This window comes from Giraffa tippelskirchi, chromosome 6, assembly GCF_054371585.1.
Source record: "Giraffa tippelskirchi isolate mGirTip1 chromosome 6, T2T-mGirTip1v1.2.pri, whole genome shotgun sequence".
NCBI classification, from domain to species: Eukaryota; Metazoa; Chordata; class Mammalia; order Artiodactyla; family Giraffidae; genus Giraffa; species Giraffa tippelskirchi.
The window spans coordinates 96,148,414-96,171,199 of NC_137280.1; the positions used below are offsets into that span (position 1 = coordinate 96,148,414).

Here is a 22,786-nt window from a genome sequence, read left to right on the forward strand (position 1 = left end):
GGCCCGCGATCTCGTAGCTCCCCTTCCCCTCCCTCTGCCTCCCGGGCTCCTGCTGCAGCGTCAGCCCCTGTCCGGCTTCGGTGGCTGCGGCGGCCCCGATCCCGCGGCTTTAGCCCCAGAGACCTTTGGGGCCCCTCGGCCCAGATTCGCAGCACCGTCCATCCTCGTCGCCTCGGCGCCGGCCTAGGCCGCGGCCGCAGCCCCGGGCTCGCGTCGGTGCCGCCCACTCCCGGCCCGCCCCCTATGGGCCCCGGCTAGAGGCGCCGCCGCCGCCGGCCCGCGGAGCCCCGATGCTGGCCCGGAGAAAGCCGGTGCTGCCGGCGCTCACCATCAACCCCGCCATCGCCGAGGGCCCGTCACCCACCAGCGAGGGCGCCTCCGAGTGAGTGGGCCGGGCCGGGGCCGGGGAGAGGACAGGATGTGTGTGTGGGGGGGTGTCCCAGAGTCGCTAGGTCTGGGGACGGGGTCGAAGAGAAAAGAGGGGAGAGGCCCCGAGTAGCGAGATCTGGGAAGGGGGAGTCCCTGAAAGAAGGGGAGAGGGCCCAGGTAGCAAGATCGGAGGAGGGGTCCCTGGAGAGGAGAGGAGAGATGAGGGACTCTGAGTATGATATTGGCGGGAGGGGGTCCCTGAATGGTGAAATTGGGCTCGGACAGGGTTCTTGCTGGGAGATGATGGTCTGATAGTGAATCGGTCTCTGCGGGGATAAGACAGGGATATGAGGCCCTACAGAGTGGAAGCTATGGTAGTGATCCTCACCTGAGGGGAGAGGATGGGTCAGGGGTTCCTAGTAGTGAAATCGCAGGAAGGGGGAGGAGTCCCTGAGTAGTGATGTAGAGGGAAGGAAGGGGTCCTTGCATTCTAAGAACAGGGCACATGGGGTCCCTGAAAGGAGAGGATGGGGCAGGCCGGGTCCCTGGGAGTGAGCATGGGGTTGGGAGGTCCAAGAAAAGGGAAAGAGGGTGCCTGAGAGATGAGGGAGCGTCTCAGGGAGTTTGGGGGAAAGGGAGCCTGAGAAGATTTTGCTGGTAGGGAGAGGAGCTGCTGAACCTGGGGAGAGTGGTGAGGCGTCCTGACAGGGGCAGAGAGGCAGGAGAAGTGGGGAGCGAGGGGGATTTGGAGGGCCAGAGGTGGGGAGAACTCGGAGCAAGAAAGAAGTCAGGGGGCCTGCTGGGACTCATGAAAGCAAATGAACAGAGAGATTCTGAATTGAATGGATTAACAAATCCTTGAGGGGCTGGAGAAGTGGTAGTGGTAGTTTGAGGCCACGGAGGGGGACAGGAATACTTGAGGGGAAAGAAGGGGACAGAGAAAGAACCTTGGCCTTTGGGGTTACCTGATAGCAGACTTGTCTCCAGAGCACATCCCTGACCTCCCCGCTTCGGTTCTCCATGCTGGACCGGAGCAGGACGGTCCTAGAAACCCTGGCTGGGGTCCGTGTGCCTGGTGCATGGTGTGATCCATGAGAACCCAGAGGTGATGGGCGAACAGCATGTTTGGTGCCTCTCAGGGGACTTGGCCTCCCTGTAACCAAATGAAGGAGGAGCACCTTGGTGCACATGTGTGTGAGTTCACATCTTTCTCTGTCCCCGAGGGTGCAGCTCAGTATGGGGATGCGTTCCTGATTCTCAAAAAATTTGCTTATTTTAGGGACTTTTCTGGCAGTCCAGTGGTTAAGACCCCGAGCTTCCAATGCAGGAGACATAGGTTCGATCCTTGGTCGGGGAACTAAGATCCCACAAGCAGTGTGGCTCAGCTCCGCCACCCCCCCAAAAAAATCCACGTATTCTTACAAGAGAGATCCTTCATCATAGTTGCTTTCTCTTTTTTTCTTAAAATGTGGTCTGTGATTTCCATCCCTTCAAGAATTCCCCTAGTAGAAGAAGCCGGCCACTGGAATTCCAGGGTGTTGTTTTGTTTTTTAATAACCACAGTGGAGTTGCCATTAAATGTAAAATGGATTAATCAGCTGACTCCAGAATGCATTTTAGATGTCTGTTGGGCAGGCTAAAGACTTTCCAGGGTCTGAGGGTCTGGCCACAAAACCTGCCTCTTCGGCCCTTCAGTGGAGGAGTCGTGACACAAACATTTACTCCTTTGCCTCCCCTCCTCTGTCCATTGCATCCTTCTTCCCCCTTTATCCAGGTCCCGGCTCAGGCGGCCGCTCCTGTGAGCCCGGGCTTTTCAGGCAGACTGGATACAGGTGTCATTCACTCCAGCCTGCGCCACTTCCTTGCCTGTGATCCTCAGGCAGGTTACCGACCCTCTCTGAGCCTTCTTCTTCCTGTGTGGGCTGGGGTCTACAAGAGACTCGCCTCCCAGAAGGATCATGAGAACTCAGCAAACTGGTTAAAGCTCTGGTAGCTTCTCGTGATGTGGCAGCTACCTCCCAGTGACCTCTTCTTGCTACCAGCTCAGGTTGACATCACCTAGCGGCAGGTCATCTTGCTCCAGGGTGTCCTTTCGCTCACATCTCTTTAAGTTGTAGGCAAGTCATGATTGACCTTGGGGATTGGAAGATTCCTGCCAGAACTCCAGTCTCCCCCTTTATCTCCTGCTTGAATCCCCCCTACAAGGTCTCCCCCAGCTGGGCGGTCAGCTTTGGCCTAAATGCCCTGGAGACAGACTTCCCTGGATGCTCAGTGGTTAGGGCTCTGAGCTTCCACTGCAGGGGACACAGGCTTGATCCTGGTTGGGGAACTAAGATCCCATGTGCTGCACAGTGCGGCCACTAAATAAATTAATAAATTGTATAAATGCCCTGGGGAGTGGTGGCTGGGGGGCCACTGGAAGTGGCCCCTTCTTCTCTAGAGCTGCACTCACTGTTTGGCTAGAGCCCCTTGCCATGCCAGCCCTTGACACACGGCATGTCCAAATTCAGGGGAGCTGTAAGCATAATATGCTTTCCAGATTAGTTCATTTCACCTGATTTTTTTTTAATGTGGCTAGAAATTTTTTAATTGCACACATAGCTTATGTTCTTTTTCTTAAAAAAAAAAAAATTTGGTTGCATCTCGTCTTAGTTGTGGCACGTGGGATCTTTAGTTGTGGCCTGCAGGCTTAGTTGCTCCACGGTGTGTGGGATCCTAGTTCCCCGTCCAGAGATTGAACCCATGTCCCCTGCATTTTAAGGCGGATTCTTAACCCCTGGACAACCAGGGAAGTCCCTGTTCTTTTTCTTTCAGGCAGCCCCAAGTTAGTCCTCGTGGGCACTGAGCATTGAGCTGGCGTCCACCTGCCTGTTACAGGGAGCTGCCTTCAACTCTAGGATTTGGTTCAAAGTCAAGTCAGGGAAAATAGCATACTGTCAACATTTCCTTTGAAAGTTCCCTGAATCACCCAATAAAGTGCCGTATATGTGGTTAGTTTTTAATCACCAGGTCTAGGAATGTGTGTGCGTATAAACGCCTAGTGTTTACAGTAATGCTTGGGATATAATAAGTGCATGCTGGCGGAACGGAATGCCCTGCATTTGTCCACACTGTTTATAAATTATGCCCCTGTCTTTCCCTGTCCAGTGGCTGTGCGTAATCCATTTAAATTAGAGGCATGGGTATAGCAACTTCTTGTTGTCCTCCCCTAGATTCTGGTTCTTTGCTCTGAGGCCACTCAGAGTCTCAGTTTACTCCTCCATCCTCATGAAAAATCCTGGGGACTTCCACTCCCTGACCCCTGGGCTTCTCCCAATAGTTCCTTCATCTTCTTCCCATGTGGTACAAGCCTTTGTCAGGAAAGAGGCCTCCTGGGTCTGATGTCAGAGCCATTGACTTACAGCTCATCCCCGAGATCTCCTAATCTTTATGATGTGGTGAGGGGTGGCTGGTTCTTGGGGAGGCCGGCTATGTGTCTGTGGATTGTCTGTCTTTCCTACCAGATGGTAGGCTCTTGAAGCATAAGAGTCAAGTCTGATTCACCTGCTTGCCCCAAACCCCAGGGCCCAGGATGCAGTGGTGGCATGGTGACCCTGGCTTAGACTGAGTCATCTCCTGGTGGCTCACGCACTCTCACTCGCTCTCGCTCACCCTTGCCCTCGGGGTCTCTGCAGAGCACACCTGGTGGACCTCCAGAAGAAGCTAGAGGAGCTAGAGCTCGACGAGCAGCAGAAGAAGCGGTTGGAAGCCTTCCTCACCCAAAAGGCCAAGGTTGGCGAGCTCAAGGACGATGACTTCGAACGGATCTCCGAGCTGGGAGCTGGCAACGGCGGAGTGGTCACCAAGGTCCAGCACAGACCTTCGGGCCTCATCATGGCCAGAAAGGTGAGCCACAGCCGGCAGTAGAGCAACTACTCTGTCCCTGTGCTCTGTGGGCGCCGGTGGTCAGTTGTCCGGGCAGGTTCCCTGGAGATGGGAGGGAAGGTTGAAGGGTGCAGGCATCTGCTTTCTTGGCTTCTGGGCTCAGAGGCCCCGCCCCCCAGCTTGGGTTCTAGTTAGACTGTGGCAATGCAGGCTTGCCTCACGCAGCTCCTCCTCTAAGACTGCCCTCTCCCTTCCCACCCGTGGCTGCAATTCAGATTCACAGGAATGGACTGGCTTGAGAAAGGAGCAAGATGGAAGAGAGTAGAGTTGGGTGCCCTTAGAGCTGGCCGCCCCCTGACATCAGAGCCAGAAGAAAGCCCTGCGCACCAAGACCAGCTGCTGGGAGCAACAGTCACCTTTAGGGGATGGGGTCCGAACGACGCGTATTAGCCAGTGTTCTCCAGAGAGAGGGAACCACTGGGGGTGTGGGGGGAAGAGTGGACACTGGCTCAGGCAGTCATAAGGGCTGGCAGGTCTGAAGTCGGCGGGGCAAGCCTGTGGGCTGCAGACCCAGGGAAGAGCTGAAGCTGGAGGTGGATCCCATCCCTTCTTGGAAGGCCTTCACCTGATTGGATAAGGCCCACCACTTAGAGGGTCACCTGCTTTCTTCAGAGTCTGATGATTCCCTTGTTAAATCACATCTAAAAATACCTCCACAGTGACGTCTAGGTGGGTGCCTAACCCAACAACTGGGTGCCGTGGCCTTACCACAGGGTCATGTGAAGTGACCGTCACCTCCCTGTTCAGTGCAGACCCTGATGCTGAGACGTCCCTCATCGGGGCTGCTGTGCGGCTGCCCTGCTGGTCTGTGGGGGAGGGTCCCTGAGAGACATTGGGGGTGGGGGACAGGAGGAGGTCCCTACCGGGGGACAGTGGCTCCTGCACACGTCCCCAGGGCCATCGTGTTGACGTGTGACTCAGTTCATACAATCGTCTTCCTTCAGACGTAGAAAGCCCCCTCTTTGTATCCCACCATCCTGACCCCATGGTTTCTGAATCGCATTCTTGGACAGCTGACCCTGGTGATGGGGGATCTGCACAGGGCCTGCCTTTCCTGGGAGACTGCACTTGGGGCTTCCGCTGGGGTCTGTCACTTGGCTGTCCCTCTGCCTGCCAAGCCCCTCCCTCATGAAATGTACAGCCCCTTGTTTTCTATTTCTGTCTGCTTTCCGCAGGCCACCTTTTCCAAACCAGAGCAGCCCCAGAAATCCCTGCTCTGCCCGAAGCACCCCCCAGCTCCGGGGAGCAGAAGGGCAGCCATGAAATTCAGACAGCAGTGGGAGGTGGGAGGGACTTGGACTCAGAATGCTCCTCAGGGTCAGAAGGGTCTTCAGGCTGTCCAGGACTCTTCTGGGTGGTAGATAACCTGACTTATTTAACCACGGATCTCTGAGAGTTTGTCTACAGCTTCCTGAAAGCCTGTGAAGTGGGGCTTCAGAGTTTAAAGTTGGAGAGGCGGGCAGGTGTAGTCTAGCTAGTAGCCCTGCCCCTCGTATGTGTGTACCCCAGCTTTGACTCCTGCCTCAGTCACAGACTCTCTTTGCTCTTTTTGCAACTTTCCTGAGCTTCTATAATCCTATGAAAATAAAATCTTTGGTGGGGAGGGAAGGGAAGGGACTTCCCCTAGCAGTCCAGTGGTTAGGACTTGGCACTTTCACTGCCAGGGCCAGAGTTTGATCCCTCGTTGGGAAACTGACTCCAAAAAAAGAAAGAAAAAAAAGAAGGGTCCAAAAACTGAGGGGAATGGGTCTCAGATTTTGTTCTGCGTCAGGCGTGATCTCCTCTGGTTTCCTGTGGCCTGTGCAGCCGCGCTCCCAGGGTCACACAGTTCAGGGAGACCTTCCCCAGTGGCCCTGAAGCCCTCAACCGGTCTATGGGGGTCCAGAGCTCCTCGAGGGCCAGTTCACCCCAAAGGCCTGTTTGCCGGTATCCAGCCAAGGACACAGGTGGGGAAATGGACATGACACACTGGTTTTTGAGGCTCAATGACCTCCTTCCTCCACTACCCTGGGTGGAATTCCGAGTTCCCAGGAAGCTGAGTCTGAATTCCATGCATTCCAAGGGTGTGAGCTTATCAGATGGCCCAGGTGTGAGGGTGAAGGTGGGGCTGGCCAGCAGGATCAGCAGGGATCCTGCTGTGGGCTGCAGTCCCTCCTGGCCCTCTGATGGGCAGGGCATTATCCTGACCAGTCCCAAACTAGCAGTGAAGCCAGTCTCACAAGACCCAAGGGAGCTGGTCTCCAAATGTTCTCTGGACTCCAGCATGGCATCGCGACTCCTCCTGCATCCTTGTGAGAGCCCCAGGCTCGTGTCCTGATGGACTCGGAGTGTGTTGTGCCCACAAGGCTCTCCTGACTTCCTGTGCTCCCAGCAAAGGAATGTGTGTTCAGCCTCTATGTGTGTCCCTCCCCTCTGCCCCTCTGGCTTTAAGAACGGAAGTTACAGGCCTACTCAAGGTCACGTCCCAACACTGGCCACCTTCTTTGGAGTGATGGCCCTGAGTCAAAGCTGGCACAAAACCTCAGCGTGCATTCTCGTGCCTGTAGACCAGCAGCTCTGTTCTACAGAGAACCTGAGGCTGAGCTGGTCAGTGTCTGGCTTGGGCTTGAATCCTCTTGGGTCTGTTCTTTGCAGTTGACCTGGTCTGTGGACACGTGCTGGGTGTCCCCTCCCAAGAGAGAGCCATCCTGCTGGGGGTGGCTGTGGGGAGGCACACTGTCCGAGGCCCTGTGACCAGAGCTGGGCTCTGCAGGCAACCTTCAAGTAGGGGTGGGAGGTTTTGCCTGGGGGCCTTGTGGGCTCCAGGCACTGTGTTGCCAGAGTCTTCCACAGTTCTCCAGGTTTTGAGGGGCATTCGTGTGGGTCCCGCACATACACTGTGCCCCCTGAACTCGGCCCACACCCCTCCAACAGGCAGCTCTCTGTCCTTCCACCTGGCTCCCGCACCACCCCTTGTCCATCTGGCCGAGTCCCCCCATCCTTTGAGGCCTGGCCTCAGAATCATCGGAATCCTGGGGCACCTGTCTGTGATTCCTCCATCAGCACCTCTACCACCTGGGGTTGCTCTGCCTGTGTCTCGCCCATTCCCGGTGGCATGTCCCCTCCAAGCAGGACCTTCTCTGCTGTCTGCTCATCACTGGCCCTGCGTGTAACCAACTCCACAGAAATGTCTGTTGAATTGGTCACTTTCAAATACCTGGGCTCTGGCTCTGTCTCTCTGACAGGGGTGGGTGGGAATTATACCCTTTTCTTATATCGCGATGTCTGGAGCACCTGGGACTCTGAGCAGCCAAGTCAAGGATCCACAGCCTGGCTCTCTCCCACCAGGCATCTTGGCTTCCTTGGGGTTTGTAGCTGGGTGTTGCTCTGGGCCCTTTGTCAGCTGTCTTCTGCATCTCTCTAGGTGGTCCTTTCCTTCCTCGTCTTTCCTGGTATCATGATGAATTTGGTGACAATCCTTTCTGTCGACTTGGACTCAAGGGGAAAGGCAGCCAGGCTCCCAGGGGGGCAGCGGAAGGCTCTCTGTGGTCTCTCGGCTGGCAGGGGAAGGGGAAGGGGAACCCACCCCGATGAGGGGCATCGGTGAAGCAATTGCCCCATTGAACAGGAGTGTCTGCTCCTGGGAAAGGCTGACACTTTGTACGACTTGATTCACAGAGCTCCCCCTGTAACCAAATGGGCAGTGTTGCCTCTGATGATACTTTTTTTAAACAGCTTTAGTAAGATGTAATTCACCTGCCATAAAATTGACCCTTTTACAGTATTTAACTCAGTGATTTTTAGTATATTCATGGAGCTGTGCATCCATCACCATCATCAATTTCAGAACATTTTCATCACCCCAAAATGCATTCCATCCCGATGAGCAGTCACTCCCCCGCCCCACCCTCAGTCCCTGGCAACCAGAGACCCACTCTCTGTGTCTGAGGATCAGCCTGTTCTGGACGTTTCCCATCAGTGTAATCACACCCTGTGTGTCCTTCTGTGTCTGCTCCTCTCACTTAGCGTTATGTTCTCAGGCCACATCCATGTGGTAGCAAGTGTCGGGGCTTCTCTCCTCGTCATGGCTGAGTGATGCTCCCATACATAGAGGGACAGCATCCTCGGCCTGTCCCTCCTTCAGTTGATTCAGGGGGAATGGGTTGCTCCCATCTGCCAGATTCTGTGAACATTCCCGTTCAAGTCTGCACTTGGGTGTGCGTCCTCGGTGGCCAGGTAGGTGGATGACCCCTCCTTTCTGGCCCCCTCAGCCGTGGGGCCCTAACTCCGCCGCCCTCTCCCCCACAGCTGATCCACCTGGAGATCAAGCCGGCCATCCGGAACCAGATCATCCGAGAGCTACAGGTGCTGCACGAGTGCAACTCCCCATACATTGTGGGCTTCTACGGGGCCTTCTACAGCGACGGCGAGATCAGCATCTGCATGGAGCACATGGTGAGCCCACCCCCTTCCCCCACCCCCCTAGAGCCCTGGCCTGTTCTGGGGGGCCTAGCGCAGGTGGGGAGGCGGGGCAGCTGTATACACATTGCACATAGCTTCCTTCGTTTCTTAAGCACCACATAGCCTCCTCTCAATTTTGCTTCTCCCCGGATCCATGGAAGACACTGCTCTCTGTGGGCTCAGAGCCAGCCCCATCTTGTTCCCTCCGTTGGTCATCTCGGCATCCATGTGCACCCATCCGGTAATTTATGAAGCACTGTTACTGGACACTGAGGTTGTTCCCAGTCCCTGCCACGTTATGAATAATGCTACGTTGAAAGTCCTTGCACCTGGGACTTACCTGGTGGTCCAGTGGTCAAGACTCTGTGCAGCCGCTACAGGGGACACGAGTTCAATCCCCAGTCAGGGAACTAAGATCACACATGCTGTGTGGTGCGGCCAAAAAAAACCAGGAAAGTCTGTGAACCTAAGCAGGCCCACCTGGGGAGGGCTGCTCAAAGAAACGCTTGACTGCTCCTTCCCACATGCCCTCTAGCCAGAGTGCGTGGTCTGGGGACACAACTCTGGACCCCCAGCTCAGGCCCGTGGGGACCAGGCTTCTGCAGTGGAGAGTGGGCGCCTGTCTCCTTTAAACCACGGCTAATTCCTATGTGCCCCGTCATTAAGGAACTCTGGTCTCAAGGCTCAGAGATGGGTGGGATTGAATGTCATGAAAGCAGAAGTGGTCAGAGCTGAAGGCCCCTGGAGGAAACACTGCCGGCCCTCTGCCACCCGCCCTCAGCAGGTAGAGCCCTGCCCGAGCCCAGCCGTCCAGGCCCCGGCCCTCAGGGGCCCTTGCAAAACCAGGATGCAGTGCGGCTTTGAGCAGGCAGCTTCCGTTACGCCCAGCCTCCAGCCCACTGTCCTCTCTGATAGTTTTGTAATGAAGGCAGGAAACGAATTTGAGCAAGAGCCCGCCAGGAATGCATGTGAGCTGCAGGGAGGCTTCCCCCCCAGCTGCTTTGCCCCCACCTGGCAGTGCCCAATGGGTGCCCCTTCCTCACTGGGAGAAGGCAGTCATATCTGCCCGCCCACCTGGCCACCTCCTTGCAGATGAGAGTCAGGCAGAGTCAGGGCAAGAAATGGATGTGAAGTCACTCTGGTCTGAGGGGGCCTCTGCTGTATTGTAATGGACCCCCCACTCCTACCCCCACCTCTCTCCTTCTTCCCTTCCCCCCCACCTCCTCTCTATGTTTTTGGCCACAACACACAGGCATGGCACGTGCGATCTTAGTTCCCCGACCAGGGATTGAACCCGCACTCCCCGCTTTGGAAGCACGGGGTCTTTAAGACCCCGTGAAACCACCAGGGACGTCCCCCTACCTCCTCTTCAGCCACACCCACCCCTGCTCCCTGGATATCCTGAGTCAGGAGGCTCCTCTCTCCTAGCAGAGGAGAGGCAGCATCCCAGCCCCGCCCCTCCTCTTCCCCCTCCACTCTCAGTGGGTATGAAGCATCGGTTCCTGTTAGGCTCCTTCCCGGAGCACACATGATGCTGGGGAGATGCTGGATTCTCTTCGCTTGCTGGGCTCGTGCTTTAAGCTCCTGGTTGGGCTCTTCTGGTTCACTTTCATAGCACGCATAAGAGGATGGTGGACACGTACATCACACACAAACTCCAAGACATGGGCTCCAGTGTGGCCCACGCACCCTGCTTTCTGCTAACAGGTGAGGGCCCACAGAGCTGAGCCTTAGGGAGGGGCGCTCTGGGCAGGGAGGGTGTAAGGAAGGGCAAGACAACAGGAAGCGGTGAGAGAGCCCAAACCAGTCATGCCCTTGGGATCCCACACTTAGTGGTGAGGGGGCACTTGCAGTCCCCCCACCTCCCTTTGTGGGACTCTGGAAGAATGTCACACTGTGTCTGTCTGAGGGGGAGAGGATGGGGCAAGGTTTCACCTGTATGCAGCGTCCTGCTGCATTGGTTCTCCTCTCCCATTGGAGAGCTTCCAGCTCTAGCTTGTGGGAAAAGCCCCCTGGCTGTGATGAACAGCCCCAATTCAGCCCAGAAGGAGAAACTCACCTGCCAGTGCGGAAAACAGCAGAATTGGCAGCTGCCCCAGCACCCAGACCCATTCCCGGGGGAAACAAGGGGCCTGGACCAATGGACAGTGGTGTCTCGGGGCCGCAGCAGCCAGGGAGTAGCTGACAGACCACTCAGAGGCACCTCTTGGTATTTCTTGGCCTAAAGTCAAATCTACCAAAGAATGCAGTCCCTTTTCTACAATAATGAAAAATCAGATGCGTCCTTCAGCAAAAGGGAGGTAAAGAATGGCAGCAGGCAACTTTCCAGGGGTTAAACGAAACCCACAGATACGCTCCGGGGAGCAGTCCTCCAGGAGGAAAGTGCGCATCGTATGAACCCACAGATGAATGGACAGACAGACAGGCTGAAAACGTGGTCTTCCTCTGTGCACATGGATGTGTATGCAGGAGCATGGAAGAATCTGGAAGAAAATAAGTCACACTTTGGGAAGGCTGGTGGAATTGCTGGGAGATCAGGATGCAGTTCATCTGCGTTTGAATTTTTAAGAGGAATGTATCAGGTTTCTTTGGACGTGCAGTGGTTAAGAATCCACCTGCTAGTGCAGGGCACATGGGTTCAATCCCTGGTCCAGAAAGAGTCCACACACCCTGGAGCAGCTAAGCCAGTGCACCACAACTACTGAGCCCGAGCTTTAGAGCCTGTGTTCCGCCCCCAGGAGAAGCCGCCACAGTGAGAAGCTCTCACATGGCAACAAAGACCCAGGGCAGCCAAAACCAAATTTTAAAAAATCTTAAAAATAAATGGTACTAAAAGAAGGATGGATTCATGTGCTCCTTCTCAATGAGCAGAGGGCTTTGGGATGCTCAGAGAACACAGAGGCAAACTGAAAGCCCGCAGTCATGCATAAGGAGTAAGACCCGGGCTCAGAGGGACCTTGCTGTGGGGCCTCTCACACCACATCCTGTCCGGTGTCTCCTCAGCTGTGTACCAGGGGCTCTCCACTGGGCGACGTGGGGGCCCTTCATGGTTGTCACAGCCAGGGAGATGCTTCTGGGGGGCAGGGACGCTGCCCACAGCGCCCAGGACGGTCCCTCACAGAGAATGGTCCCTTCTGATGTTGAGGGCGAGGTGAAGAAGAACCTCACTGTGCTCTGAGCCACCTTGAGACCCCAGCCTGGGGCCTCTCCTGCCCCTACCTCCGCGTGAATGTTCGCCCTGAACACCATCCCACAGACGTATCACAGCACTTCGGAAAATCAGGAGTGTGAGGAGCCAAGTCAGAGAGCAGAGACCACGATCCTTTTTAAACATTCCTTTAGGGTTGAGAAAATGAGAAGAAGGGCTTCCCTGGCAGTCCAGTGGTTAAGAGTCCGCCTGCGTGTATGGGAGGACACGGGTTCTACCTCTAGTTCGGGAAGATCCCACATGCCATGGAGCAACTGAGCCCGTACCCCACAACTATTGAGCCTGTGCTTGAGAGCCCATGCTGCACGACAAGAGAAGCCACCGCAATGAGAAGCCCTGCACCCTGCAACAAAGAAAAGCCCCTGCTTGCTGCAACTAAAGAAAGCCCAAGTGTAGCAGTGAAGACCCAGCATAGGCAAAAATAAACAATAAATAGGTTTTTTTTTTAATGAGAAGAAAAGGAATTCCCATCTCACCAAGCATGTAGAATGGGGCTGGCTGGCAGCTTGTCTGCTGGGTGCACCAGGCCGCCTGGTCCCGTGGGTTCCTCTCCAGCCACACCCACCGTGGGCGTGTGCACGGCCACTCGCCCTCAGTCTGGGGCAAGTCCATAGAGCCTGCATGGATTCCCAAAGTGTCAGAGGGCCTGGGGTTTTCCAGAACTCTCAGCATAGCCCTTCTCACCAGACACAGTAGGGGGAGAGTGCTAGGAAGGGGGACCAGGTGTCCCCGAGGCTGCAGGCTTCTTTCCCCACCCCCCCAGCGAAATGAGAGGCCTCCTGGGGCAGCAGGTGGCCACAGGGGCCCTGGAGCAGGGGCGAGAGAAAACAGGCTATCCTCCCAGCCTCGAGTTCCCATTTCGACCACCTCTCCCAGCATCCCCCAGGTCCAGTTCTGGCTCCCAAACACCATGGGGGGGCTTACACGTGTCCAGGAGGTGCTGTGGGCTGGTCAGCGATCCCTGGAGTTGTGGTCTCCAGGTTTGCACAAGACCTTGCACAAGACACTGGGTTTCTGTCATTTCCTCATTAGCTTGTGGATTTGGGTCCCCGCCTATGTCGGGGAACCGACTAGGATGACCTGTGTCAGGTCTTTTGCTGGACATCCCAGGAGCAGGACAGTGAGCAGTGGCTGTCGCTTGCTCCCCTTCCCCCTTCCCCTGTGCTCCTCAGCCATCCTGGTGGAGCTGGGGAGGCTTCAGCCAGGGAGTAGTGAGGGAACCCATGGGCTTGGCCTCCCTTCTGTGCTGGGCACTTGCAGCTGGCACCCCTGTGGTCTCGCTCCCCTTTCTGCAGCCATGGCCGGCTTGCTGGAAGGGGACCCAGGCCCCAGAGCTGCAGGTCCACTCAGGTACACTCTCTGGTGCTCCGGCTGTGAGCTCGACCTCTAGCCCGTGGAGCTCTGGCCTCTGTGGCTCCACTCCACCTGCCGCTTCCTGGCAGCCTTGGGAAGGTTGAGTCCTGTTGTCCAGCCAGGGCCTGGGTTCCAGGAAGCTCAGCCACCTGGGAGCACAGTTGCAACCTTTCCGCTTCTTGAGCCCCTGAAGCAGTGGGAGTCCCTGCCTTGGGCCCTCAGGTCGCCTCTGGCTGTGGTCTGGCCTCTTCCCTGCAGATGCGAGTGAGCACCCGCTCGCCAGGAGCCTGGGAAGTGATTTGTTTTCCAGCCTGCTGCTCTGGTGTCCCAGGGCCCTGGCCTGGCAAAGGCTCAGAGTGGCTTGCCTCTCCCCTGTGCTGTTCCTAGGATGGCGGCTCCCTGGACCAGGTGTTGAAAGAAGCCAAGAGAATCCCCGAAGAGATCCTGGGCAAGGTCAGCATTGCGGTAAGTGTGCAAGCACGTGCCCGGCCCTGCGCTCTCGGGGTCCATTACCACTCCTCCCCGCTTCTAGGTGACCAGGCTTCAAGGAGCCCCTGGAAGCCAGTGGTGGGCATCAGCGTGGCAGAAGTGCCATTGCCAGCCTCCACCTTCAAAGAGGCAGAGGTGCCATTGCCAGCCTCCACCAGCTGCGTGCCTGAATGGGCCAAGTCCCTTGGCCCATGAAGTGGGGGTAACGCTCCCTGGCCCATGCAGGCCTTGGAGGGGGGGAGGAGACTCTGTGACCCCAGACACGTGGTGTCCCATGGTGCTGTCATCGTTGACTGTGGCCTCGCTAACTCGGTGAAACAGCCTCTCTATCCTTCATCCTGTCAGCCTGGGGAGCCTGAGCACAGTCCCAACAGCAAAGGGCTTAACAGAGGATGCCCCTGGGGCTGGGGTGACCTCCGGGGCAGGAGGCTGGCCAGACACTTATAGCCTCAGGCCTTGTCTCAGCTCCCAGGGATCCCAGCCCCTCCTCAGATGAGGAGAGAGTGTTGCCCACGTCACAGGCGGGGGGCTTTGTGAGAGTCGATGAGGTGGGTGACTGTTCCCACCCCGAGGATGTGGTGACTGTCTCGTGGCCACTGTGGCCTGGCCCTGGGGACAGTCCCTCTGACGCCCTGCGGCTCCCCTGCAGGTTCTGCGGGGCCTGGCGTACCTCCGGGAGAAACACCAGATCATGCACCGAGGTAAGGGGAGGGCATCCCGGCCTTGGGGCATGCGGGGGGTGAGGGGCGGCGTGTCCTCACTTCCGGCTCTGACCCCAGATGTGAAGCCGTCCAACATCCTCGTTAACTCCCGAGGGGAGATCAAGCTGTGTGACTTTGGGGTGAGCGGCCAGCTCATCGACTCCATGGCCAACTCCTTCGTGGGGACACGGTCCTACATGTCTGTGAGTCCTTTCTCGACCCGCTGTGTCCCTGGGTTCTTCTGCGGTCCTCCCTGCCACCCACCCTGTCAGCTTTTCCCTGTTTTCCAGGTTTTCCAGAAGCCTACTCTTCCCCATTGTGCCATTTCTGTCTTTGCTGGGTTTCTCCTTTCCTTTGAATTTCGAGTCTCCTTCATTTTCTCACTCAGGTTTTTGTCTCTCTGCCCAGCTCCTCTCTGCTGCTAGCAAGAGTCCAGTTGGGGAGAATAGTCAGTCAAGTTCTGAGCCAAGCAACTGGCCCTGCATTATTTTAGTAGCCATCCAGGCGATTTTCAGAGCAAATTGTGAGAAGTCAGTCTTGGGATTGTCCTAAGAACAGGACGTCCCTGGGCAGGGCAATCTCCAGCTGTGGGCTGTGGGTCTGTGGGGGGCTGCTGTCAGCTCTGATGGATGGAGTGGAGGGAGGAGACGGAATGGCTTGCTTTCGGTCGCTGGGTCTCTGGAGGGATCCCAGAGCGGGACAGGGGTGCAGGGGAACCCCAGGGTGCCAGCCCCTCCTTGTCACCCTCGGGGTGTCTCTTCCTGTCTCCCCGCAGCCAGAGCGGCTACAAGGCACCCACTACTCGGTGCAGTCAGACATCTGGAGCATGGGCCTGTCCCTGGTGGAACTGTCCATCGGAAGGTACCCCATCCCCCCACCGGACGCCAAGGAGCTGGAGGCCATATTCGGCCGGCCCATGGTCGATGGAGCGGAAGGAGAACCTCCCAGCATCTCACCGCGGCCGAGGCCCCCCGGACGCCCCATCAGCGGTAGGGCTCCAGGCTGGGGTGTCCAGCTTGGATGGGCCCCAGAGCCTGGGGATGGCAGCTGCCTCCCCACGGGCCCCTCTCAGCGCCACCTGTCCCCCTGGGCCGTGCTCCCTGCAGTCAGCAGTCCTCAGATGGTCCTGTGGCTTCTGGGGACAGTGCTGCAAGTGCCCCAGACCCTCCCATCTGGGGCCACTGCACCTGTTGCTGCCAGCTGGCGGGGTCGAGAGGCTCAGTCCTCAGCCAAGGCGGGGGTGGGGTAGGGGGCTGGTTTCTCCCACATTTTATCACGAGAACGTTCAAGCGTACAGAAAAGCCGAAGGGTTGCCCAGCAAGCAGGCTCGCACCCACCACCTGTGTCAGGCCCAGCCTTTCGGGGAGCGCAAATTGAAAGAAGCTCAACTCAGGGTCTCCTCCAGTGGCTGGTTGGCTTCAGCCCTGTTGCACAGCCCGGCGTGGGTGGGAAGAGGGTGTCCCCCAGAGGCCTCGCAATACTTGGACCAGCCACCTGTGAGATTCAGGCTGATGCTTGCACCATGTTGAGGGCTGGCTCAGGGTCAGGGTCAGGGTCACAGCTCAGATGGTATAATTAGGCAACAGCACTTAGGGATCTGTGATTTTTCTTAAGTCAAGTGACCGGAAGAGAGTTGAATTAAGTTTGAGACTAAAGGACCATGCAGTGGACTGCAGTTGGTTGACTGCAGCTTTATTGAGATAGAATTCACATAGCATAGGATCCACTCGATTCAGGCTCATAACAGTGGATTTCTGTACCTTCACAAGGATGTCCGACCACCACCTTTACCTGAGTCCAGAACATTCTCGTCACCTCAGAAGGAACCCCTGTCCCTCTGCCCTCCCCTGACAACCAGGAACCCTCTCTCTGTCTCTGTGGATTGGCCTGTTCTGGATGTTTCCCATCAGTGGAATCACACCCTGTGCGTCCTGTGTCTGCTTCTCTCATTGAGCATCGTGTTCTCAGGGTCTGTCCACGTCACAAGTGTTGGTCCCTCACTCCTTTTTTATGGTCACATAATATTCCATTATGTGGCATCTGTTCACCATGGACAGACACTTGTGTCATCAGTTGGTTTTCACAGTATTTTCAAGCCCGGACCCTCTGTTTCCCTGCTGCCATGCCCAGACTGCTGGGCTGTTGTAACTTCCTCTGAGGGGAGAACCCCCACCCAAACCTGTGTCCTCAGGCCGTGGCCCCTTCTTTCCCTGCCTGACTCCCAAATGGTGCCCCGACCTTCCAGGCAGGGAGGAGCAGTGGGCTATGCCAGGCCATTCGCCTGCCGGCACCTCCCCCAGCCCAGTCCCAGCCCGAGTGCCCATTTCAGGACTGGGGACAGAAGGCAAAAGTCCAGCTGCCAAATGCAGGCCTGGCCAGCTGGGTCTAGGACAGGGGTCAGCCACCCCAGCCGGCCACCACTGTGAGCCCGCAGGTCTGGGCAAGGTCATACACACAGCTGCCCGCCCACCGCCACCGCCACCCCCACCCCCACCCCCACCCCCGCCCCCGCCCCAAACGCCCTGCCTGCACAGGGAGCAGGGGTTTGGATTTGGGATAGCCCAGATGCAGCCCCATGCCAGATATATGCCTTGTCAACCAGCTTTCCTATTTGTTTCCATGTTTGGGGTTTGTTTCCTTTTTCTCATTCACTAGAGGGTCAGGAGAGAAATTCCTTTCCCAGGAGGGCAGCAGGGCCAGGGAGCCTGCCCTCTAGTTCAGGCCAGGTGGGAGGAGGGTGGTCAGCCTCGCGTTCCACACACTCAGGCCTTGACGCCAGACAGAAGCACGGTGGCCACCTGTCATCTCACCCGAATTCATTTCTACCCCGGGCAGGTCACGGGATGGACAGCCGGCCGGCCATGGCAATCTTTGAGCTGCTGGACTACATCGTGAACGAGGTGCGTGCCCAGAGCCCCGCTGGCAGGTTCTCCACACCAGCAGGAGTAAGCTATTCCTGTTGGAAGGTGTCCCCCCCAGAAGAAGAGAATTGGACATGTAAACTGTGGGGTGTGCGGGGGAGGGGCCGCAGGGAGAGATGGAGACCATTGTCTTCAATAGGATGTTGTTACTAGGTATGAAGACGTGTGGCCTTACTTCTACCTGCGATTCATAGACCTACTCTCCCTAAAGGGCTGTTTTCTTATCTTTATAGAGATGAACCCAGAATTGTCACTCTGATCCCAGGGGCTAAGTCCCGGGGCCCAGGCGCCCTGACACCTGCACCTCCTTCTCTGAGCATCTTAATGTCTGTGTGTGAGGTCGTGAGTCCTCCCACTTCCTCAGAGAAGGTTCAGGTGTCCCCCTCCCCTCAGGGAGCTCCCAGCCCATGAGAGGGCAGCGTGGCTGCCCACTGTACAGACGGGTACATCATGGCATGAGGAGGGGAGTGGCACAGGGCCCAGCAGGAGCTGACCCCAGAGCCGGCCCTCTCAGCATGTCCGCATCACTGTCCTGGGCCCTCTGGGACAGACATGGTTTCTGGTAGCCCTGGGGCGTTGGGGCGGCTGGGCTTGGCCCAGGCTTGGCTCTCAGGGTGAGCAGCTCAGAGCAGGGTCAGTGATGACAGAGCAGGGCGGGTAGCTCTGGTGACAGCACTTCCTGCACCCAGCAGCGCCACCCGGGCCCAGCTAGCATGTCCTCCCTTGGAGGTGGAGGGGTGAGCTTCCCCAGTTTTCAGGCCCAAACCCCCACAGCTGCTGCCTCCCTGAGATCCAGACCCTCAGGTCACTCCAGGCACTTCCAGAGGGGGCCGACAAGATGGCCCCTTCTCCTTCTCTCCGGAACAAGTTGTGATCCCAACACGAGAGCTCTTGAAAGAAAACCTGGGAAGAGCCCGACCCAGGTGGCAGGGCAGGCAGCAGGGCTCCCAGGGGAGCTGCTGGAGGGAGTGGGATGGTGCCCTCTGCCTCCATGAGAGGTGTCCTGAGGGTCCCCATGGCCACACGGCTAGGAGGTGTCTTTCCCCCTGATTCCCAAACCATCCTTGACCTCTGACCCCCACCCATCTGGTCTGTCCCTCAGCCTCCTCCCAAGCTGCCCAACGGCGTGTTCACCCAGGACTTCCAGGAGTTTGTAAATAAATGGTAAGATAGGGTGGGTGGGGGGAGCAGGCTGCCTGCTTCCTGGGGTGACCACCAGGGCCTCGGGGATGCTGCACGATGGCAGCATCTGGTGGGACTGGAGCTCACCTGAGAACCGGTCCCCCTCCCAAAGCTGCTGAGTCTCATCCCCACTACCCCTAGTGAAACCAGCATCTTTGGAAAACACACAATTTCTGCCCTGCCTTCTGCCAGCAGGCACCCCAGTTTGCTGGCCCTTCAAGCCCATCACCTCCCAGCTCCCAGGTCAGCCTTCCAAGCCTGTTTCAAAGAGGTGGCCCTCTTTGCCCTCTGTGGGTGATGCGGCCTCAAGCCAGTGGACCGTGGACCTGGAGGGCCGGTCTGCTGGGTGCCCTGCGTGTTCAGACGCACACGTGGCAGCCCAGGCTTGCATGTCCTGCAGCCGATCTGCGGCGGTGGGTGCTGCCATCCCCCACCACCCTGCAAACCTCTCTGTGCCCTGGGAGGCTGTCAGTTTAAAGAACTGCCACTCAGCCCTGAGCTGCCCTGAGCAACTGCCTTTACATAGTTCTGCTTTTCTGAAGGAAAAACATCCATTTTGACACTTGGACTCCTGAGCTCAGGGTTTTTTATTAGATGTTTAGCTGCGGTTGCTACTGGGCCTCTGAGCGAGCAGCAGCCTGGGGCTTTCCCACCCTCTGTCCCTTTCCCTCTTGTCCTGGCCCCAGGCCCTCACCCTTCCCTCCCGGGTCAGGCGTCCTGCTCTCACACTGAAGGGTGCAGTGGGGCCCCTCACCCCCACGATCCAGGCGGCCAAGGGCAGAAGGATGCAGGCTCCTCCCCTCGGCACTGACTGCCCGCTTCTCCTCTCTCCCACCTCCTGGGACCCACAGCCTAATTAAGAACCCAGCTGAGCGAGCGGACCTGAAGATGCTCATGGTGAGTGACACCCAGATTTTGAAGATTCAGGGGTCCCTAGCAGGCCCTCCATGCCCCAAGTGAACACCTGAGCGGGCTCTGATGACGTGGGCTGGCGTGTGGAGGCTGGGCGAGCTGCAGAACCCATGTGGGTCTCCCTGGCTTACTGGAGGGTTCCATGCAGACCAACCGAGGTCCTCCCAGCTCCCCCGGGACAGAAGGGCCTGTGTGCCCAGGGCTAGGCCTCAGAATGACTGGCCTCTGAGGTGTTGGGGGCACCATGGGGGTATCTGCCTTCCTGTAAACCACACTGCTCGATGTCCTTGGAAACCAACGTGGTCACCAGAACTGACCTTCTACCAGCAGGGCTGCCTGCCAGCCTTAGGTGGCCATCACAGCACCTTCTGCCCACGTCTGCCTAATGCCGACATTAGGCCTTCCTCCATCACCGGGTCTGACTATCTGAGTCACCCCTGATGCTAAGACAGACAGCCCCTTGTTTATACATTTTGTGTCTCAGAGAGAAAACACTTCCAGGCATTCTAGGTGTCCACATGGGAGAGAAGCAGCCTCTTGGGGTGGCTGCAATGTGGAAGTGTGAATAACCTAGCCACGCCCCCTGGTGGGCTTTTGTGCCCTGCCCACACCTGCAGGCCCCCCCCCCAGCCTTCCTCCAGCTCTGCACCTCAGGACCTTTGCACAGGATGGTTCTGATCCTCTGGGGACGTGTCTTGTTGCTCTCTCCCCAGCTGTGGCCCCTGCTCCAGCACCTTCCCCAGAAAGGTACCCTGTCTGAGCCCACCCCTGCTAGCTGCGGGTCCCGGCTGTAGTTAGTCTGCTGTGATCCCAAGTGTGAGCCTGGCCTGGCACACCTTGTAGGGCAGGGTCAGCATCAACCTGCTTCTTTCTAGAAGCTCCTTATTGAGTCCAGTGACATGTGTTTGGGGTATGCACGACAAAAGAAGTCCATGTTCATGGTGGAACATTACAGACCAAGGGAACAGCAGCACAAACTTTGAAACTCTCATGGTCTCCCCCCAACCCAGCTCTGTGCAGTTCACACAGTTCAGGCCCACATCCAGGTCTCTGCCTGGGTGACACCACGCACTGGGTGGGGCTGACTGCTGTCTTGACTGCAGGGATCCTGGTCCCTTGGTTTGGTTTTTTCACCTAAGCCTGAGCCCCCTTTAGGAAGGTGGGAGTGGTCTTGCCTCCCCAGCTGGTGAAAGAGACAGATGTTGCTTGGGGGCATAGACCCCCACCCTTCTGAACCAGTAGCCTCTGGCAATTCCTAATGGGAAGGGTGACTGTGAGGGTCACTTAAACTGACAGAGGAGGTGCGATCCTGCTCCCCAGCCACATAGGCCCTATTTCCAGGCTCAGGGGCCTCCTCGGCCGGTGGTTGCCACCCGGACAGGAAGCACGGGGAACTTGCTGTCCTCATGCAGACAGCCCTGCTCCCCACGACACGGGGCCACACCTGGGGACATCTGTGGTTGTCACACTGGGAGGCTTCTAGCGTCAGGTCGGGGGGGCCAGGGAGGCTGCTCTACACCCCACTGCAGCACCCAGGGAGCCCCACAGAGGGTCACCCTGGGCTCCAGGGGGCACGGAGCGGCCTGCCCCTTGCCTGAGACCCTGTCCCACATCGCTGGCCCTGGGGTGGGGGTCCAGCCATCCGTCCAGAGCCAGACTGCTCAGGCCACTCCTTCCATTTCAGAACCACACCTTCATCAAGCGGTCCGAGGTGGAAGAAGTGGATTTTGCTGGCTGGTTGTGTAAAACACTGCGGCTAAACCAGCCCAGCACGCCCACACGCACCGCTGTGTGACGGTGGTCCTGCTGCAGCCACCAGGCCTTCGCCTCTCCACCCGCCCCTCCTGCCATGCCCTCCGAGGGGATGCACATGTGGCCCTCAGACCCAGGGAGGCCGATACCGCTGTGCTGTCTTCTCAGATCCTGCTTCCTTAGGTCTAAAGAAAAAAAAAAAAACAGGGAAAGAAAAAGCACGTGTGCCAGTTGTGCTTCTTGTTCCTTGTCCTTGGGGTCTCAGTCCCCGTCCAGCTAGGGTGGACACCTCCACCAGGGCAGCCCAACCCCCAGGAGATGGAGGTGGCTTTGGGCGCTGGCTTTGTTCCTTTCCAAGCTGTGAGGCCTCGGAGCGGCCCCCAGAGAGAAGGGGTGCCATCTTGGGGTGGATGTGTGCCCCTCACCTGGCGTCTGCCCCTTGGAGGTGGTCCTCCCAGCCCAGAAGAACAGTCAGGTCCCCGATGGCTGTCGTGGGGTCCCCTCCCCAAGCTGCTCCTGCCTCTGGCCGCACAGCCTGTTCTTGGCAGAACGTGACCTGCTCCCTGGGAGGTACCCTCCTGTCCCCTCCTGTGCTTCGAGGAGCAGACTCTCCTGACAGCAGCCTGAGCTGACGCTGGCTCGGCAGAAAGGAAGCCTTGGGTTTCCAAGCTGTCGTGTGGTTGAAACCCCAGCAGATCGTGCAGATAAGGCCACTCCCCCCACGCCTGCCGCCTGACAGATGTGGGCGGGCGGCTCTGTGTCACCTCCACTCTCCCAGCAAATCAGAAGTGACCACCTGGGGCACGTCACTCTCTTGGGGCCTTGAACTGTCCAGCCGCAACTGATGAGAAATGAGTCGGCAGCTGTGAGGTTGTCCCGGCTCCCAGTGTCCATTGGGGTGCCCACCAGGCCCCCTGCCATGGTTTGTGTGAGGTTCGAAGCTGAGAGCCTTTCCACCTTCAGGGCTGTCCCACCTTCGGTGGTGGAGGCCGCCTCTGAGCCGTCAGGCGGTAGGAAGTGGTGGAGGGCAGAGCCTCTTCTAAGGCTTCCCCTCCTCCAGGCTCTCCGAAGATGAAGCTCTGAGCCTCCCCCCAACCCCAATACTTCCTGAAGACTTGAAACAAGTTGATATTTATCTGTGATAAGTTTCAGAGGAAGGTTCTCCGAGGGCAACGGGCCTGGGGTGAGCCATGCTGGCCCTGCGTTTCTGGGGAGGGGGCTGCAGAAGGTGGGGGCATGTAGCCTTGTGGGAGCTGCTGGATCCTTTTCTTCTCTGGGAGACCCTTCTAGTCTCTTGTGTGTTTTTTTCCCCCTCTGTGGTCACCAAAGAGAAGACAAGTTGGTAGCTCTTCCAACCAGGTTTCTGCCACTTCATCGTTGCCCCTGAAATCTCACCTAATTTAGAAAAGAATAAAAAAGATAACTAAAAGTGGCAAAGGTGTGGCTCTGTGGGCACCCCAGCTCCTTCCGAAGCCTCAGAGGGGGAAGGGGACCTAACGGGTGAACTGTGACTCAGCATCTTGGCCCGTGGGCGC

The 22,786-nt window shown here is 57.5% G+C and overlaps 1 protein-coding gene across 2 annotated transcripts; it reads left to right on the forward strand.

Moving 5' to 3' along the window:
- MAP2K2 (mitogen-activated protein kinase kinase 2) lies at positions 1-21,469 on the forward strand. Of its 2 annotated transcripts, XM_081499743.1 has the most exons (11): positions 1-382; positions 4,044-4,254; positions 8,581-8,727; positions 13,682-13,759; positions 14,433-14,484; positions 14,563-14,687; positions 15,260-15,473; positions 17,320-17,384; positions 18,508-18,569; positions 19,439-19,484; positions 21,184-21,469. In XM_081499743.1, the coding sequence occupies exons 1-11, from the start codon at positions 291-293 to the stop codon at positions 21,292-21,294; spliced, it is 1,203 nt and encodes a 400-aa protein (XP_081355869.1). In that variant the 5' UTR covers positions 1-290; the 3' UTR covers positions 21,295-21,469. The 2 variants fall into 2 exon arrangements, with proteins under 2 accessions (XP_081355869.1, XP_081355870.1); XM_081499744.1 differs by lacking the exons at positions 15,260-15,473; positions 17,320-17,384.
- The last annotated feature ends 1,317 nt before the right edge of the window (positions 21,470-22,786 follow it).

Excerpts from the sequence above, each read along its gene's own strand:
- MAP2K2 (XM_081499743.1), top strand. The coding sequence starts at position 291 with ATGCTGGCCCGGAGAAAGCCGGTGCTGCCGGCGCTCACCATCAACCCC. Across the intron at positions 8,728-13,681 it reads GCATCTGCATGGAGCACATG|GATGGCGGCTCCCTGGACCA; the intron begins GTGAGCCCACCC and ends TGCTGTTCCTAG. Across the intron at positions 15,474-17,319 it reads CCCCGGACGCCCCATCAGCG|GTCACGGGATGGACAGCCGG; the intron begins GTAGGGCTCCAG and ends TACCCCGGGCAG.